Here is an 18,270-nt window from a genome sequence, read left to right as displayed (position 1 = left end):
AGATTCTGTACTTCTGTCCAACATGAACCACACTGCAACTTGTGGCTGTTGCCTGTTTCTGTACTATTTGCCACCAACAAGAAGACTTTGGCACTCTTCTCCTTGTAAGCATCTTTCAAATAGTTGCAGGCAGCTACTGGATCTCCTCATTGCCAGACCAGTTTTGGGAAGCTTCCGAACACTCTCCCCACAGGACATGCACTCTAGATTCCACCCCTTAAGCACTTGTTAGCAGCAATTATTAATACACAAATTCACAAATGCAACCATAAAAATCAGATCAGTAACACTTATTTTAGCCATTTATGGAGTTGTGGCCTTTGCTTTTGAGTTTTGGTACATTAAATGGTTCCTAGGGAGTTGAAGCTGCAGCTGTGTAAATGTAAAGAAGTGAAAGAAAGACAATGAAATTCTATAACATGAGAAGGATCTGGGACTCTGTAGTCCATTAATAATCAAGAAGAAAGCTAAATAATCTATTAGAAGTCAAACATATATAATCTATAATCAGAGCCCCTCCATTCCTTATCCTACAAATCCTAAAAGAGTTGGCTGAGGAGACACGAAATAAGGCAGAATGTTACTGAGCATGCAGAAGCCCAGGAAACTGCTCTGCTGAGGCTCGGCTGAACTTCTGCCATCATCTTCTCCCACACCACAGAGCAGTGAATGGAACCTGTGCCTCGTGGTTCGCTACCAGGCTCTCCTCAAGCTCCTGACATGCTGCCCTGCAGCTCCAACCTCCCCACCCCACCCTCAAGAAGGGGAAAAAGAGCAGCAGCAAATTTACTCCAGATTCATCACACATTCTGCTACTGACTATTTAATGCTCACCAGATCCACTCCATCTGTGTTGCAGGCTATGAGCTATAAAGGTCAGCAGCAGTGAACTACATCTGTTCTACATAAATTAGGATACATTCTTTTAATAAAGGCAGATCACATTTCCTTCAAATCTTTCTAATTTCTCAGCCATTCACCCTTCATAATTTCCCTCATGCATACTCATTTCAACGGTCATAATTTGTATGATTACATCCTACTTTCCAGTCATGCAGATTTAAGCACATTTCCTGATGCAGATGCATTGTAACACTCTAACTCGTTTTAACTGTTTGAACTCGTATATGTGTAAATCTCTCATGGTTCCACTTCAGCAGTCCTTTCTCACTTGTAACATCTGAACTGCAAAGTCATGGCACTGTTCCCATGTGCAATCCACCCTCATTGAGAGCACGAAGATCTAAACAAAACCATCTGAACAAAGCTATGCATGTTCAGGAGTGTTTGTAGGACTGAAACCAAAGCATTAATGCCTCTGCTTTGCTTTTGGAAGGATGGTGGACTGGGACGAGATCTATAGACGGGCAGACTTCACAAACTCCTGTGTGCTCACTGTTTACATCTATATTAAGAACATGATCAATAGGATTGATTTTTCACCCTGGGTTCTAAAGTTCACATTACACTGTGTGTTTTTCCAACTAATTAAACCCTGAGTACATTTACTACTTACAAACACCCGCCGCTCTCACACAGAACTTGCATTTCACTAGCATAAGACAACACTGAGAATAAAAGAAGAGCAGGCAGGAATTGAGCCAAGCACTGCTGAGAGAGCTGGGCTCAAACCAGCCTCTTCTATGAGCTGATGACATGGGATGGCTGCACTGGCATTCCCCACAAGCATAACTCTGCTACAGGTTACCTTCTCCCCATTCTCCCTGTAACAGGGCTCTCTTGGATCCCATTTCTTCTCATCCAGAGCTTCTGAAGACAGTTCATCTTCCTCTTCCTCCTCCAATATATCTGAAAGGTCTGAACTACGGTTGTGCTCAGCAAAAAGAGTCAGCTGTCGTCTTCCTATTTCAGACATTTTTTCTTCTTGCTGTGGAAAAGCAAAGCAGACTTCTTTCAGGCACCCTGTCTATTTGAGCATTCATTCACTAGTACATGTGCAGGTCAAGAGTGGCAAGAAACAAAATGAACAGCACTCTGTGCAGCAACTGGCACATGCACACACAAACATGTGCACAGACACACAAAACTGATGGACACGTTCCATTGCCTGCAAAGAAAAGTTTCACTTGGAACTGCAAAACTTAGGCACATCAAATACAATCCACATCCCCTCCATTGGCAGAAATCTATCCAAGGTAAAAACAAACCTCTCTTTTCACTCTGGACATTTCTTTCATCACCTCCTTGCTAGGTGATAACCTCAGGAACTCCTGGCAGCTGCTTCCAGCCATGTTTGCCTCTCGGGAGGTGCCCTCCATCTCCTCAGCCAGGTCGGGGGAGGGCAGGGACTCTGGGCTCAAGTTCTTCTCCTTTGCTTCTGTCTCTCTTTCAGCACTGGGACTTTTTGGTGGCTCCACAGAGCACGTATGGCAGGTCTCCATGCGTATCTTCAGGCTACTGTTAGTTGGGCTTTCTAGCTCTGGCATTTTGGTTATGTTTTGCTCCAGCTGGGAAACAAACAAACAAAATTCATCACCAGGATACCCACAGCACCTGTTGCTGGACCATTCCTGAGCCCCCAGGTGCACGCTCTATTTCCGTTCCTCTGCAAAGGACCATTAAGGACAGTTTGAGATGTTCTTGGTGTCTATGCCAGCAGCCCAGAGGCCAACAACAGCAGTCTGTGGCTCTCCTTCCCCCCAGCCCCTTCTCATCAAGGAGCAAAGAAACTCAGGGGAGGCACCATCCAATATTTGTGAGCCAAAAGGGCCTTCAACTCCCAAACTGTCAGAAACACCACGTGTTCTGTGTCAGTGCAGGAGGATCCTGGCAGTCAACTGGTAGCCTGAAAGGCTGGCCAGCTCTGAACTAACTCCTCCCTACTATTAACCGCAAGTGGACACAGGGCACTTCTGCTATAGCACTCTGCTTTGCACACTGCACAGCCCTGCACAGTTTTACAGCGGCAAGAGCAAGATGAGTCCAACCTACACAACCAGGCCATTTCTCATTCTCTCATTCCAGAGGAACATCCTAAGTACCAGCTTACAGCATAGCTTGAGCTGGAGGTGAGGGCACTACCCCAGCTCTTCTTGGGCTGCTGAGTGCTGTGAAGAAGAATATACACAGAGTACAATGGTGTACTAACAGCACAGTAGTTAAGTCACTTACTTAAATTACAGAGATTTTAAATCTTGCTTTCTGCCCAATAGTTGTTTCTGCCTTTTATGACCAGTCATCTTAGTCTGAGTTTTAGGGAAATCTCTGGGAGATGGAGGAGTGAACCCCCAAAAATGATGAGAGTAAGGCAGATGGGCTTTCATCAGTCACCTCCTTTGCTAGCTAGTTATCTAAAAGACAGCTGCACTGCAACGGAGTGCAACTGTGGCTTAGGCATACTTTGAAGATGTCTACACAAAGAGACTTCTGAGGAGATTTACACTGCAGTTTCAAAATGTCCCCTGGACTCAGGCCAAAGTTAGGCAGGCCTGGACCTCATATTTAACCTACCAGGTAGACTCCTATTGCCCTGCTTCCCTTTGTTAACAGCTGAATGAAGACAGACATCTCAAGCAACAAAGATGATTTGTGTCTCTGAAGCACCGATTTTGTTCTTCTGACTACAAAGGAGAGAAAGCAATTCAGTCATGTGCAGCCATCTACACCAGACATCTAAATGTGGGCAAATGAATCAAAATGACTGACTTGTGGTGCCAGAGCAGCAAATGAGTGGGGCATGGAAAATGACAGCTGTAATTTTTGATTCAATGTCTCAATTTTATTAAGTATTTATGTGGCCTTTGATCTCAGGCCCACACAGCTGCTGATGCTTAAGCAGTTAAAAAAGTCTTCCTCCCTTCTACCCAGCTCTGAGCTCACACTGCCTTCATTAACAGTCTTGCTGAATTTGATGGTCTGAAGCACTTTTGTGAGCCTCTAGTCAGCATGAAAGGTGAGAATGGGGAAAAGATAACTTTCCCTGATATAACACCTCACATAGCAACAGGACCTACTTCCCTCTCGTCACAGAATGAGCACCTTACAGACAGTTCACTTCTTTTCTCAAAGACCTCCCAGACACTTCTCACCACCATCTTAAAAAAGCTTTGAAATCACCCATCTACCCCAAAGGCTTTCAAATGCCCATTGTCATGACAGCTTGCCAACTCTCCTCCAGACAAGGCTAGGCAGCCACTAAGGTGCCCCCATTTGCTGGAGTGTTTGCTCTGCAATGCCCAAATCCACCAGACTGGAGATGATTCCTGCAAGTCAAAGACCACAGCAATGCCAAATCAACACTGACATCACCATTAGTGAGAAGATCCCTTTCAGCACCCAGCCCAGAGGAATTCATGCTTTCCTGATTCTGTTCCTGCCCTGCCTGTACACATGTGACCAAGCACTGAGATTCAACTGCTCTTTCACATATACAACACTCTGCTGATTTGCCAGCCACTGGATGGCTGCATGCTAGCAGCTTGCTGTTACATTCCCCTGAATGATTCATTCTCCTTCCCAGCAGTACTGGGCAGGAGACGTCATGTACTTACCAGCACTTCTGTCCCTTCACCCAGGCTTTCCAATTCTGCTTCCCTCGAGGAGACAGGCTCTGTGCCCTCACCCGGGAGTTTTGTGCTGCCTGCTTGCTGAGGAGGCACAGTCAGGCATTTCTTGTCTTGTGCAGCGTCTGATCCCAGCAGGGAAGTGCCTGAGGTGTGCACCAAGGGAGTGCTGGACAAAGAGAGCTGCAGCAGCGAAGAGGCTTTCTCTGGCAGAGATCGTGCTGAGCCATCGTGGCTGGAGGAGAGATCAGTCAATTTGGCATCTGAGCTACCAGTGGGGACTTTTTGTTGAAGCAGGAGAGCAGCCATGTGGTGCGTGGGTGGGCTGCGTGCAGGCAGAGAGCCCCTGGATTCCCCACAGGGCAGTCTAGAGGTAAAAGTAGTAGAACCAGCAGAATCTGAAGGTGAAGAACAATGAGAGGCTCTCAGCAAGACTGAGGAAATCTGGGCTGGAACTGAATCCACTGATTCTCCATACGGGGACATTGTTCTCACAGACACCTCCCGGCACGCCTGGAACATCTGAAGCTGGGACAGGTCCACAAGGACACTCCCGGCCGTTGGAGAAGTAACTTCTATTGCCTGCAAGCAAAGAAGCAGGAAGCAGTTAATTACAGTGTGCAGCTCAGTATTTCTGAGAAGGGCAGTTCTTGAACCCAAAGTTAGCTAAAGCTGTTTCCACCCTTCTGCACAGTAACAACAAAGAATGAGTGGTACAGAGAAATTGCTGCTGTTACTATCTGAGAAACTGGATAGTCTATAAAGTAAGACTATCTTCTCTTCTGCTCCAGGTGTAAACCATTTTTGTTCACTGCACTTTAGAAGGCCACCTTTTTTTTTTTTTGCCTCTTTTTCACTCTGGCAAAACTTTTCCATATTTGTTTTTTTGACGCATGCTATGGAAGAATTTCCATGACAAACAGCAGTCATCCAACACAGCACCACTCCGTTCAGTGTTGTGCTCCTTTCAGGAGCTGTGGTTTACCTCCCCCATGGCTGATGGCACACCATCATGCACACATAAAACTGCAGGCCACCTGCAATACAGAAAATCCTTGGAGGTTCTTTATTGGTATTCATATTGGGTGTTTGGGCATCTCTCCCTTCACCTATTCCTAATTTAAAGAACTACACCTCACTCCTCATAGTTTGAGACAAGTCCCAAGCGCTGCCAAGGCTGTCTGCTTCTCTCTGCCCATCCCACAGAAGTTATAACTCACTGTGACACCCAGCAGTGCTCTTTGTGGATTCTCACTGTTGTCACTCTGAAACAGTCAGAACGTGTGTTCCCCACAAACCCACTGCTTCCCCAAGAATCCAGCCAGTGCCCAGAGTGAGACAGAGGAAGCTCACACTGATTCTCCAGTTTTGCTGGTGAAGGGTCCCGCCACGGAAACTTTTATTGTTCACTTACATCAAGAGCACATCAGCAGTCTTGACAGATGCCTTTTTCTGGTAGGCATCAGCCAAAAAAACCCACCAGCCCAAGCACTGTACCTTTTCTGATATCGTTCCCCTCACCTTCTGTCCATCCGCATACACAGCGTAACCGGTGACTCGAACTCCGTTGGAAGATCCTTCAGCATCAATAGTGACAGGTAACCAGCTGATAACAAGGATTCCTGGAGAGGGACCAACTTCTACCTGGACATCCAGAGGAGCATCAGGTGTGCCTGGGAAGGATCAAAAGGATCGTTTTCTTGCTTACCTCACTACAGCATCACAACAAGCTAAACCCCGGTTTGTATCTAAGAGAAAACTCTCACACCAGACCTGCCGCTGCAGAACTGCACTGGAATGACTACACTGGCTTCTTGGGAAGTGACAGACAAAACCAGAACAAGTAAGGTGCTCTGACTCTGGGAAAGCTTTAAAGCACAGAAAACAAAACTTTGCAAAAGTAGCTGAGGCCAAGATGCAGCAACCCTTAGAGCAACATGAGTGCAGGTCACAGCAAACCAGATTGTTCGTACCCTGAGAGGCATGCTGCTCAAATCAGCAAAGGGGAGGTCTCTCAAGAGCAGATGAAAACAGAAGAGATAATAAACTCTTAAAATAAAAGAAGTATTAAGACAAAACAGGATACCTCCTCACACTCTGGGACCTGACAAGCTTTGCTTCCGTTCACCCCAAGGCTTTGCACCAAAGAGCTGGCAAAGCTTTCTGTCCCAAGCACTCCCTTCACAATAGCAATGGGCACAACTACTCTGATACCTGCTAGCGGGGTAGTGAAGTGTATCACAGCTGAGTTCTGCTCCTGCCCCTCTGAGACCTCTTCCCACAGTGCTCTCAAGGGACGGGCCTCCAGCTTGGCAACATACTGAGTGTTGGGCTGCAGGTTGCAGAAGGTGTACCAGTAGACCCCTGGTTTTGTTATGTCACACTCCTCCCCATTCAGATACACCGCGTGGTTGTAATTGCTGTTGCAGGGAAGCCACGTGACCTCTGCTGACGTGGCAGTGACGTTTCTGACTTTCAGCACAGTCGGTGCCACACACAGATCTTGCCCCACAAAGAAAGTGCATCGCAGTTTATCAGAACTGCCCTTCTCTGTCACACTCTGCACAGACACACGGTAAGCCTTTGTCTTTAAATCCAGCTTTTCAATCACTGCTTTGGTCTGAAAGCCACTCTTCACATTTTGACGTAGCTCTTCATCCACATAGATATTGTAGCTCTGTATGTCTGGGCAGCCAGCAGGCAACAGCGGTGGTTCCCAGCCTACAACTACGCTTCTGGCAAGCTGCTTGATCAGAGTCAATTTTCTCGGGTAAGGCACTGCTGTGTGACTAACACGTTCCTCCCGGTCTCCTTCTGCTCTACTGACCAACGGACTGATGCTACTCTCTTCAATGGAGAAATCACTCTTATCTCCACTGCTGGTGCTTGCACTGACAAAACTTTTCTCTTGGTATGAACTATGGGTGAGATCATTCAGCTCCGAAGGCAGAACCGTCATGAGGTCATCATCTGAAACTCGCTCAACAAAATTGGAGGGGACCAGCCCTCGCCGGCCATCCATCAGCTCCCCTAAACAAAAAACAGGAAACCTGTTACCACTGCACCTACCATTCAATCTTCCAGCCCATCTGTGAAGACAACCTGACAACATCTATACTAGGTCATAACTGCACTGCAGTCAGGAACAAAGAAAGCTCTGGGAGGTTATCCTGGGCAACTTTACTCCATTTCCTAGAGCTGCTCTACTTACATCCTGATGTCCACTGTGAGAAAACTCACTGCTCTACACACTTCACAGTGAGCTAACCAGAAAGTGTTTTACGTAATTAGCTTCATGTTTTTCCCTTGTTTATTATTCTGTTGTTTCTCAACACAGCTCTTTTACTAACTTCAATGTCTTTTTTTCTAGTTTTCCCAAACTATGCACATTGTACATCTTCTCCCAGCCAAACATATTTGGTTTTCACAGTAATTCCTTGTGAAAGTCCAACTTTCCAGCTGCGTATTCAGACCTGGCTCCATTGTTATATCAGCTTATGTAATAAAGATGTCCCAAAAAGACCCACTGGGATGACTGATAGCACAATATTGATATGTGCAAGAACCATCAAATCAGTGTCAAATGAGCAGTGCGTAGGGGTTGTACATAATTTGACATTCTACCTACAGCAAATCAATTGGAAGCAGGGAAAGCAGAAAAGATTAGTAAAGAATAACCTGTTTATTCTTTAAACAATAAATAAACAAACAAATGAGAAGCTTGGAAATAGAAGGAATGAAAGAGCCAGAACAGTCAAGGAGCAAGCAGTGCAACATGGCATGCATTTGCCTCAGCTCTTGCAAAGCACCTGAGTAAATCAGGACCCTACATCTACAAGGAAACTTCATTACAGATTTACAGTCCAGATTTCCTGCTTTCCATTCCATCTGCCTAATAATCACCTGAGATCATGTTTTCAAAAGAAAATATGTCAAAAGAGAAACTTGCTGCCAAATGCCAAACAGGACAAAGACTGTGGTTTGGGCTGTTTAGCTTACACCTTACTTGCCAAATAGAGTACAAGGTAATCAAGACTATCAGTTGCCCACGACGCTGGGTTCAATATGCAGCCACTGGGAAGAGGGTAAGAGACTACCTGGAGAAGGAATCCATGGGCTATCCTTGGACAGGGAGGAACAACACGCAGATGAAACCTGGAACTCTGTTGAAAGTAGTGGCAAAACTGCCACTGAATTCACCAGACCAGGATTTCACGCTTTAGGCTTAAATTAATCATGACACGAATCAACTCTTCTAACAGGTCCTGCTCTCCTCTCTATTAAACTAACTTTGGACAAAAAACATTTATCTTGAGGTTTTAGGATTCACTAAATTCCACTCATTTTTTTCTTTTTAAGAGAGCAAATCTGCACTGCAGTTCAGTCACATTCCTTTTCCACTAGAACACACCTTCAAAGAAGCCATCTTCATCCATGTCTCCATAGATGTAAATGTACTCTCCAGCAGTTAGTGGAAGCTCTGCCTCTGGATTTTCATTAGGTCCATCAAAAGGATTGTAGCTGAAATAGTTACAACATGAAAACTCACTTCATACACCAGTTTCCACAGCAACACCTTCGAGCTGTGCTGCTGGATCAGCTTACAGCTCAGCAGCAAATTCCACAAAGGTCAAGGCTTCAGTTCAGTGTGTTTGTATATAACTAATACCACACTGCTCCGTGTCCAAACAGCAGGTAGGAATGCTTTTCTGAGTAGCAGAACAGATGTCTTGAGACATCTGAAAGAACAGATCAGAGCGACTCAAGTAAGTGTTTTAACAATGTATGAACTACCTGAGTGCCTGAGTGTGTCAACTAAGCTGTAGGATGGTGCATTTCTAATTAGACATCCTTGGATTCCCTTGCATCTCTTAAATGTACACATCACCCCACATTTCTGGCAAACCAGAGCTTTGAATTGAAGTGCCAATAGCACATGGAACATACTTCATGCACCACAAAGAATCTCAAAATTCCCATATTTAAAACCCTAAGAATGAGTTGATTTGTGCAAGAAGAATGTTTGTGTATGAATGAAGAAAACATTTGCTGCCTTTTACTTTCCAATTATACAGTTCTTTGCCTTCAAGTTATACAACTCCACACTCTAGATGGCAGTCCAAAAACACACTGAAGTGGTAAATAAGTAGGTTGGTGATAGGTGGCAGGCTCCAGGTAGCTCTAAGTCACCTACCCACAGGTCCTTGAGCTGATCAGGAGGACTTTTAGAGGAAAGAGTCACATGAGAAATCTTGTATCCACCTACTGCCCACACCTGCTGTTTAGTCCTTAGAAGGGCTTTCAGCATGCCAAAGAAATGCTATCCTGTCTAAGCTGAGTGAGACTTCATGGGCCTAAAAGCAGCACATGAAGACAAAGATCATATTTGATCTGCTCCTAAAAAAGAATCATCCCACTTCCTCCCAGTCCACAGACTAAAAGCTGAATGACATGGCAGTATTCTAGGAACTGTAGAAGAGGATTAGATTTGACCACAGCAGCTCAACAGGCAGCAACAGTGATCTGCAAACTCTTGCTTGATTCTTTGCTTCTTTGTTACTACATTCTGTAACAATCAACACGGATTTCAGCCAAAAGCTTAGATTTGGGAATTCCGTGCTGATGTTTTCCTAATTGGAATAAGATTTCCTTGGAGAAAACTATTTATCCAGCAGAAATCAAACCAGGGAATGGATCAGTTCAAATCTCTGTTTTCTATCCAATACTATTTTCATAAGAAAAGTTGCAGCCAGTGCTGTGCCTTGAATAGCTAATTATCTTGCTATGTTTTTGTTGAGTTATATGCACAGGATTTGCTTGTGTAGGAAATAGAAGCCACAAAAAAAACACCCCAACCTAACAGCAGAGCAGTCAGTGCCACAGAACAAAATAATTTGCTTAACCTCAGGGAGCACAAGAGATGACATGATACCTGTATCGAGCCAAGAAGACCTGGAGCTTTGCAGGGCCTTGGCTGCCTGGCTCTGGCATCAGAGAGATGCTGTCAACATCCAGTTCTTCCATTTCACTTGCAGTGTCCACCTGAAATTATAAAATGAAAGATGAAGGGTAAGACATGGCCAAAACCAGAATAAAGGAACACTCAAAGAGTTCCAACAGCAGTGAACAAATCCTCTAAGCTGATGGAGGAGGAGAATTTGGCCACTTGGATAAGGGCTGTCTGGAACTATCATTTTTAGAGTGAAAAAGCAGTACCAAGAAACACAGCTCCAAGCTGCAATTTCAACAGTTCCAGGTGAACATTAGCAAAAGCTATTCACTCAAGAAGGTAATGCAACCTTGATGTCCATAGAGCTGGGTGATCTCAGCTAAATAAAGCCATGGTCACGCTGAGGCAGTGCTGGTGGCAGACCCCATGGGAGTGGGAAACCAGACTTGAGATTCTCAAAAGCCCCCTTCACCCTACGTATCTGCAGTGCAGTATAATCACTTCCTGCCAGATCCAAGTCTTGTATGAAATATAAATGGTAATCTGAACAGAGGCAAAATGACAGTTGTATCCGATCTCTGCCATTCAGTCAGTCCCCTGTAGCACCTGTATATGCTTCAGTATAACATTTATGTACTTTCAGAACATCAAAGTGCCCTACCAGCTCAGGCCAAAGCTCTACCTAGTCCAAAACACCCGGCTCTGATAACAGTAAGTTGTACACACAGAGGAAAGCATACAAGAGGCAGAGCAAGCATGCAGTTCTCATCTTTTTGTGCAGCCTCTCAGTTGCTAGCGGTGATCTACAGAACTTCCAAAGCTGGGTCTGTACCATGAATGTTATTGCCAGAAGAATCTTCCAGATAATTGTCTCAAGCTTTTATGACTGACATTTTGAAACTTCACATCTAATGGCAGCAAGTTACATAAAGCAATCATTCTTTCTGAAGAAATGCATTTCCCTTGTGTTTGTTTGAAATGCTGCCAGTGAATCAATTTGAGCTAATTTTAAAACACACCTCAAGGCAAATGTATTTTTGATGGAGGTCCATTGCAGGCACCAGAACACACAGCAGATCTTTTTCTAGTACACGAACTGCAAAAGTTAATATTTTGAACAGTTCAGAGACTCTTTTCAAGGTTTTGTGCTCCTTGAAATGGAGCCCTGCACCATGCCCCCAACAATCAGCTGCACTCTGTAACACCCAAAAGCAGAGAAATGGAATAGCTTTTAAACATGTCTAACACCCTGGAATATTTCCATACTCCTGTGCTGCTGAAGCCAAACACACCACAGATTATCTCCCAAAGAATGACTGTTCTTACGTCTGCATGGACGCATGGTGGCTCTCAATTCTTCTTTCACACTGAATAACAGCAATTTGTCCCACTACAGAGCTGGCAGTAGTCAGATATGCTTTCCTTTCCAGGTGTGACCGTCACTTTGTTGCTGAAGATGACAGCTTCTCAGGCCTCACACAGTGGTGGGAACTGCCTGCCACAGCAGCATCTATCACCAGTGTCCTGGGTCTGTAGCTCAAGTCCTCACTGTTCTCTATTGTACCATGAGGCATTCCATGTAGCCTCCAAGGTTTTAGCACTCGGTGAACATCAGTGGATTAAGAGAAAGTGAGCTGTTTCCCACATCATCACACCCAGCCCCACTCACAGTGCTAGCTTAGCCTAAGCTGTCACATCAATTGTACAGCAGTGTATGAAAGACTGCTTAAATGAACCCTATATAAGAGCTCCTGGAAAAGAGAAGCAACTGCCAGCTATTAGATCTTGGTGGCACTAACAGGCAAAGCCTATTAACTTCATCCCTTTGCTAGCACAAACTCAGCATCTTCTCATGGTGTCTTACAAGTAGAATTATCAGATCTAGGAGTGCAAGCAAAGAATCTTGAGTTCCTGAGGCACAGTCCTTCAGCTTGCTGAAATTTTGTAACTTTTCCATTTGCTACCATGACTGAGGTGTCACATGGTGTCCTTACCACAGCTTCCCCACAAATCCCTCCAACTGAGCTTCCCTCCTGCCTTCTCCTCCACGCCCACTTGATTCCTTCCTAGAGCACTGCAATACGTTCAGATGAGCATTGCAAACATGGGCATCCAAGGCCTTCTCAATTTTTCTTATAGGCTTTCACTTGGCTCATTACAGTTTTCTTCATTTAGCTGGAGAAATGCAATGCACCTATTCACTATTGGCTAGAAAGGAGAGGCCTCAGTGGGAATTCCCATACCAACCTCTGGTGTTGGGCAGGATTTGGAGCTGTTCTGCATGGATTCTGATTTTGAAGAGCTCGACTGAGATTCGACTTTCTTGGCTTGTTTCTGAGAACTGGCAACAGAAACTGGGGAGCCAGCAGCAGCCTCAGGCACCCGCTGTGACGACTCCGACTCATTGGTCTCCTCATTGTGAACCTTCTTTGTGCTCTGGTGAGCAAGCAATGCAGGACCAGATGAATCTGAAACAAAAGCAATCTATCAATTACTTTTAGCCACAGGCAAAATATAAGATCAGCAGTGAGCATCAGAATGAGCAAGCACCTTTCAGAGTAGCTCAGGTGAGATTCATTTAACAGTGCAACAGACTGAAAACCCTCGGCTCCCTTTAGTCAGAGGAACATCAGGTTCTCTCTGTGACTACAAAACAAACCACGAGTATTTATGAGAGAGAGAGAGAACCCAAGAGTTAACTAAACATTTGCATTACTTTCTTGACATCTTCCACCTATCCAAATAACGACACGCTTGACAAAACACCCGCAGGCACCTCCAGCAATTACCCTTCTCCCAGTGAGGCTGTGGGGTAGAGCTGCACAGTGCAAGAGGAAGTTCAGAAGTCACAAGTGTGGAGGTGAGAAGGTCAATTTTTCCTGTCTGAAGTCGGAATTGTTTGAGCTCCTGGGACAGAAGGCTGAACTGCTCTGTTTGACTGCGGCATTGGTCTTCTAGATCCTTCACCCGAGCCTGATAGGAGAGACACGAGATGAGACACAAACCCGCCATATCAAAACCACCACTGGGTCTCCAAACAGCATTTGTCTTTGCTACATCTCTTCAGAAACAGAGTGAGTCTCAAACTCCAAGTACGCCCTGCCCAGGAACAGTCAGTAGGAATTGGCAGCTCTATACCTGCATTATCTTTGAAAATCTGTTAGAAGACTGATTAAAAGCACAATTAGGAATTATCCCTAAATGTTGAGTTTGAACTCAATATCCTAACTTAGCCCTGCACATGAAAGAATGAGAGTAAAAGACAAATAAGCCTTGGAAAGAAAAAGCCCTATACATCTTTGTAGGCTTACTGGAGCATTAACATCACACCTCCAGAAGGAGCTGCTCTCCCAATGCTCCCTCTCTCCATCACTCTAGCACTCCCAGGAAGCCCTCATGACCTTATCCTGGCCTCCCCACAAACCCTTCTGGGATGAACTCCCTGTTGTCCCTTCAGACCTTGCCTCCTTCCAGGCAAAGAGCACCAGCAAGGCCCACACTGCAGAACACCTGTGCAGTGCAGGCAGCCACACACTTTGCCTTCAGGTCCTACAGGAATGACTTGCTGCAGGAAAACACAGGCTGAGTACAAGAAAGCTACACCTCAACAAGGTGAAATTCAGGGGAGCACTGTGGAAATACTGTAGAGAGGAGAAGACTAATTCCTGCTAGCTAACATCTGTATCTGTTTTCTAGTGTTCTTCTTCCACCATCTCTCGATCTCCCCATTCTGAAACACTGCTGAGTCCTGGCTCTCCTTGCCCAGCCTCACACGTTCCCTGACTGCAAGCATTCCTAGCAGAATGCAAAGGCACCTGTCCCTTTTCCTCCTCTCACTCTGGCCACCATATACCTGCTTGCTCTGCTATCCCAGACAGATATCTCGTCCTTGCTGCTCATGCTCTTCAAGTAATAAACAAATATTAAGTATTAGTGCTGGTTGCAAATTTCCCAATTTCTTCAGTTGAATTCTGTGAGATAGAAAGTCTGTTTTTAAGCAACTCTAAAAATACCACTTCTGACCAGGAAAAGGCTTTCTTTCTGGTCACAGAGTACTGCACAATTTTACTAGCATGTCCCTTGCCACCTTCCAAGCATGCATGTGGTTTTATCTTAGCATAACATGTCTGTTTTAAACTTGTCAGTTTATCCCTTGTTTCCCCTCAAGCAGTAGAAGCTCTCAGTCTTCAGGAACTGCCTGGTGATGTCTCTGAAGGAGTAACTGCTTCTGCACTGAAAGAGAGCAGTACATGTCACAAGCAACTCCCAGAAGCATCTGCATTCTCCACTTGCTCAACTTGCTGACTGAAGTCTCGTTGTGCAGGACTCCTTTGCAACAGAACACGTACGTCCTAGCAGACTACTTGCACAGGGTCACAAAGGGCAAGGCAGGCAGGAGGCTTTAGGGCAGCACTGGGAGGCCAGGGCACAAGGAAGAGGAGCCTAAGGACAAGGCCTGGAGCTGACAGCACCAGCAAGGATCTGGTCCCAGACACAGAAGATAGAGGAGACTTCTGTGTCCACGTCTAAACCTAAAAGGAAAGTAAGAGAAGCCACACGCCAAGCTGAGATTGAGCACTGTGATTACCAGAAAAGGCTGCAAGAGCAGAGAGCAGAGCTTGGAGGCACAGTTTAACCACCAATCCAGGAATTTAATCTGAGTTTCCTCAATGAGCTAGAGCCAGCTCAGCCCTGTTCTCTTAGGCACCCTCCTGCTCTATCAGAATCTCCTCCTGTAGGTATTCTCCATGTTCCCCTTGCTACCTCTCTCCATTTCATTTGCACAGTCAATGTTATTTAGTCTCCCCATTTTTCTTCAGACCTTCTCACAGCTCTCTGCAGTCACATCTGAAGGGGACTGCTGAAAGCTGTTTTCTATCAGATACAAACTACTACTTCAATATAAGACCTTATTCTAAATCTGTTGTGAACCAGCACTGCTCCTGGACTGCAACACCTTAATTAGTTCACTAGCTCCTGTTTCTTCCTTGACACTATTATTCACAATCTCTGCTTCCTATCTTCCAACCAATTACAAAACCAGCAGGATCTCCATTTTCTCCGTGACACTTTCACGTTGCCATTGCTTTTAGGTTTTGAAAGAAATGTTTCATTCCAGGACTGCAAACAGCTCCCAGAAGACCTTCAAATACATGCAGCACATGGAAGAAGTGCACAGTTGGACAAAACAGAATTGTCTGAAAAAGCCCAGTAAAAGCTTCACGTTCTAACTGGTTGAGAAAGCAAAGCACTTGAACAGGAAATCCTCCTCTGTGCAACTCATTGTGAAAGCTCCTTTAATTACATTAATTTCTTGAAGGTGACACTCTTGCAATCTTTTCCAGAGTATAATTAAAACAGGAATACCAATTAACTGTCAAAGCCAGGACAGAAGAGAAAAATGTCCTGCTTGACAGGATTATTGCAATACCTGCATGCAATCCAAAGTACTCTGATAGCAAGGAGAAAAGCAAAAAGAGATATAAAATCACATCAGAGGTTACACTAGCCACAATCCGACAACCTGCCAAAGGCAACCAACCCTCAGTTTGAATAAGCCTGTTTTCTCACTGAGTTTGGGTCTGCCTTATTCTGTGCTGGGATTTCCACCCCCACACAAGCATGTTTTGTTAAACAAAAGCCAAATCCCACATATCAACTCCAGAAATGAGGTAGCTATGCACTTTTTGAGGGTCTCCAAATCACAATATGTTTTGAACAAAAAAGATCAGCTGCTCAAGCTGAACAAAATAATTGCCCTCCTCCCTTCTCAGCACACATAGATGTCTAGTTTAAGCATAAGCAGCTGCTCCAATCCTTTGATGAATTTGTTCAGAAAACCTTTGTCAAGAATGAAGCCTCCCCCCCTTAAAGGCTGCTTAGCATCCCAACAAGTAAATACCCAGTGACATAAAAGCAGCACCTGTGTCACCTCTGACCCCGTCTCTGCAGTCAGTAAACGTTCCAGAAGGAACATGGAAATGTAACATTATATCACATCACTTCCCTGTGATATCCGCCCAACTTGCAACAATTTCAATGCCGGCTAATAGGAGCCAAGCACTCTGGGGATCTTCAATTCATGCAGGTCATGCCCACTCCAGCCACAGAGAAATCTCCTCAGTCAGGGACGCTTAGCATCCTGCTCCACTCTCCTGGGCTCCCAACAACCACAGAGCAACTGCACAGCGGTGGCCAAAGCAATTCAGCCTGTCATCTCCTACTGTGTGTCACCACTGCTCACAAGGCCGTGGCCTCCTTTGTATGAAATCTCACTGTCCAGGTGCAAAATGAAGCACTCTGCCTTGTCTCAGGTATTTGGGTATTCAGAAAACCCCAAAGGACAGAGACAACAGCAGTTGCTCCCTGTGCCATCACACCTATCGCCATTCTCTTCAGGCATGAAATTATCATATCAAGTTTCAGGGTTTGGTGCTCTGCCTTACAGCTCCAGGAACCCACAGCAAAGCTTTTCTCCAAAGTCATCTTGGAGCAATGAGTCATTGCACCTGCCTGCCCTCCCTGTTACACTGTCTGCCACCACGGCAAAGTGAAGTCAGTGCTGATGTCACCACACTCACACAGTTGGTCCCAGACCAGCCAATGGGACAAGGTGCTGCCTCAAACCTTATCACTCATTATGCTTGGCCATCACTCAATAGGCAATGGCCACATTTCTCTTTTTTTTTTTTTTCTCTAATAGAAAGTACAGAGCCTGTACACACAAATATCAAATGACATGGACATAAGTATTTTTCCTCCCTGCAGATGGCCCTGAAAATGGAGCAGGTGGATCTGAAGGTGGTTACTTAATGCATCCCTGAAACAGTTGCTGGGCACAGTCTAAATGAAATAAGCCATTTGGTGACAGAGCAGCCTGGGATTTAACAGAAAACTCGATCCCCAATGACTACTTTGCCAGCACAGACAATAATTGTACACAGCAGCTGTGTCAAATCAATACAGTGTCATATTCTACTCAAGAACCAAAATCCAGGGCATCAAGAAAACTGGCATTAAGAACAAACAACACAAAGCCTAAAGCTACTAATCCATCTCATTTCCTTTCATCTTACCTCTAGAAGCTGTACTGCTCCTTCATGTTCTCTTTTTGCCTCTGCCTGTGCCTAAGAAATGAGAGACAGAGTAAACAAGAAAGCAGCATACCTAAATTCACCTCTACTATCACCACCACCTTGACAGACACCATTTCAGATTTAAAACACCATACTGACTGAAGACATCCTTGGTCTATGGACAGACAGACTGCCTCTCCTGGGAAAAATCCCCCGGCTCCACTCAAGTACAAGGGTTGGCACACACAGAGACATTCATCCCTGGCTTCCCTCATTTAGTAGACTCACATGTATTTCCTCTATACACCACTTCTCCAAGGAGGTAAAGTGCAGCAGTCCCACCTCTTTCCAGGGATCCAGAGAGTACCAGTACCTTCTCCCCCGTGCTGCATACCTGCTGCAACCGCCTGACTTCCTCTTGCTTCTCCTGCAGGACTAGCAGTGCTTCCTTGTGTTCGGCTTCCAGCAGCTGCCTTCGCTCAGCCACATCTCTCATGTGCTGCAGAATGATTCACAGGCAGTTTTAGGGCAACATTACTGAAATATTGTCCTGTGTCCTATCGTGAGTCATAGAATCAATACATGGCCTGTATTTCACACATCATTAATCAGAGGAGAAAGTAAGAAATTCCTACTAAACCACAGCAACATAAAGAGAATCCTTAAATCAGTGATGGCCACCTTATGTCCCCTCCCACCCAAATCCCTGCAGCAGCCCAAG

At 45.2% G+C, this 18,270-nt stretch overlaps 1 protein-coding gene across 7 annotated transcripts in view; it reads right to left on the bottom strand.

The window, feature by feature from the left end:
* TSPOAP1 (TSPO associated protein 1) overlaps window positions 1–18,270 on the bottom strand; it is a 62,163-nt gene that overhangs the window by 16,039 nt on the left and 27,854 nt on the right. For 6 of the 7 annotated variants that reach the window (XM_052688608.1, XM_052688604.1, XM_052688605.1 and 3 more), the window contains exons 10-20: window positions 17,944–18,048; window positions 17,550–17,600; window positions 13,263–13,446; window positions 12,721–12,941; window positions 10,456–10,565; window positions 8,935–9,044; window positions 6,738–7,553; window positions 6,045–6,196; window positions 4,512–5,105; window positions 2,169–2,468; window positions 1,709–1,888 (exon numbers count right to left, since the gene is read on the bottom strand). In XM_052688608.1, the coding sequence (XP_052544568.1) occupies window positions 1,709–1,888; window positions 2,169–2,468; window positions 4,512–5,105; window positions 6,045–6,196; window positions 6,738–7,553; window positions 8,935–9,044; window positions 10,456–10,565; window positions 12,721–12,941; window positions 13,263–13,446; window positions 17,550–17,600; window positions 17,944–18,048 (2,823 nt within the window). The remainder of the gene's footprint in view (window positions 1–1,708; window positions 1,889–2,168; window positions 2,469–4,511; window positions 5,106–6,044; window positions 6,197–6,737; window positions 7,554–8,934; window positions 9,045–10,455; window positions 10,566–12,720; window positions 12,942–13,262; window positions 13,447–17,549; window positions 17,601–17,943; window positions 18,049–18,270) is intronic. The other variant, XM_052688610.1, reaches the window with a different exon arrangement.

This window comes from Tympanuchus pallidicinctus, unplaced genomic scaffold (genome assembly GCF_026119805.1).
Source record: "Tympanuchus pallidicinctus isolate F22 unplaced genomic scaffold, pur_lepc_1.0 scaffold24, whole genome shotgun sequence".
Classification (NCBI taxonomy): domain Eukaryota; kingdom Metazoa; phylum Chordata; class Aves; order Galliformes; family Phasianidae; genus Tympanuchus; species Tympanuchus pallidicinctus.
Note: the sequence above shows the minus strand (reverse complement) of the source record. Positions and strands in the feature narration are given on the sequence as shown.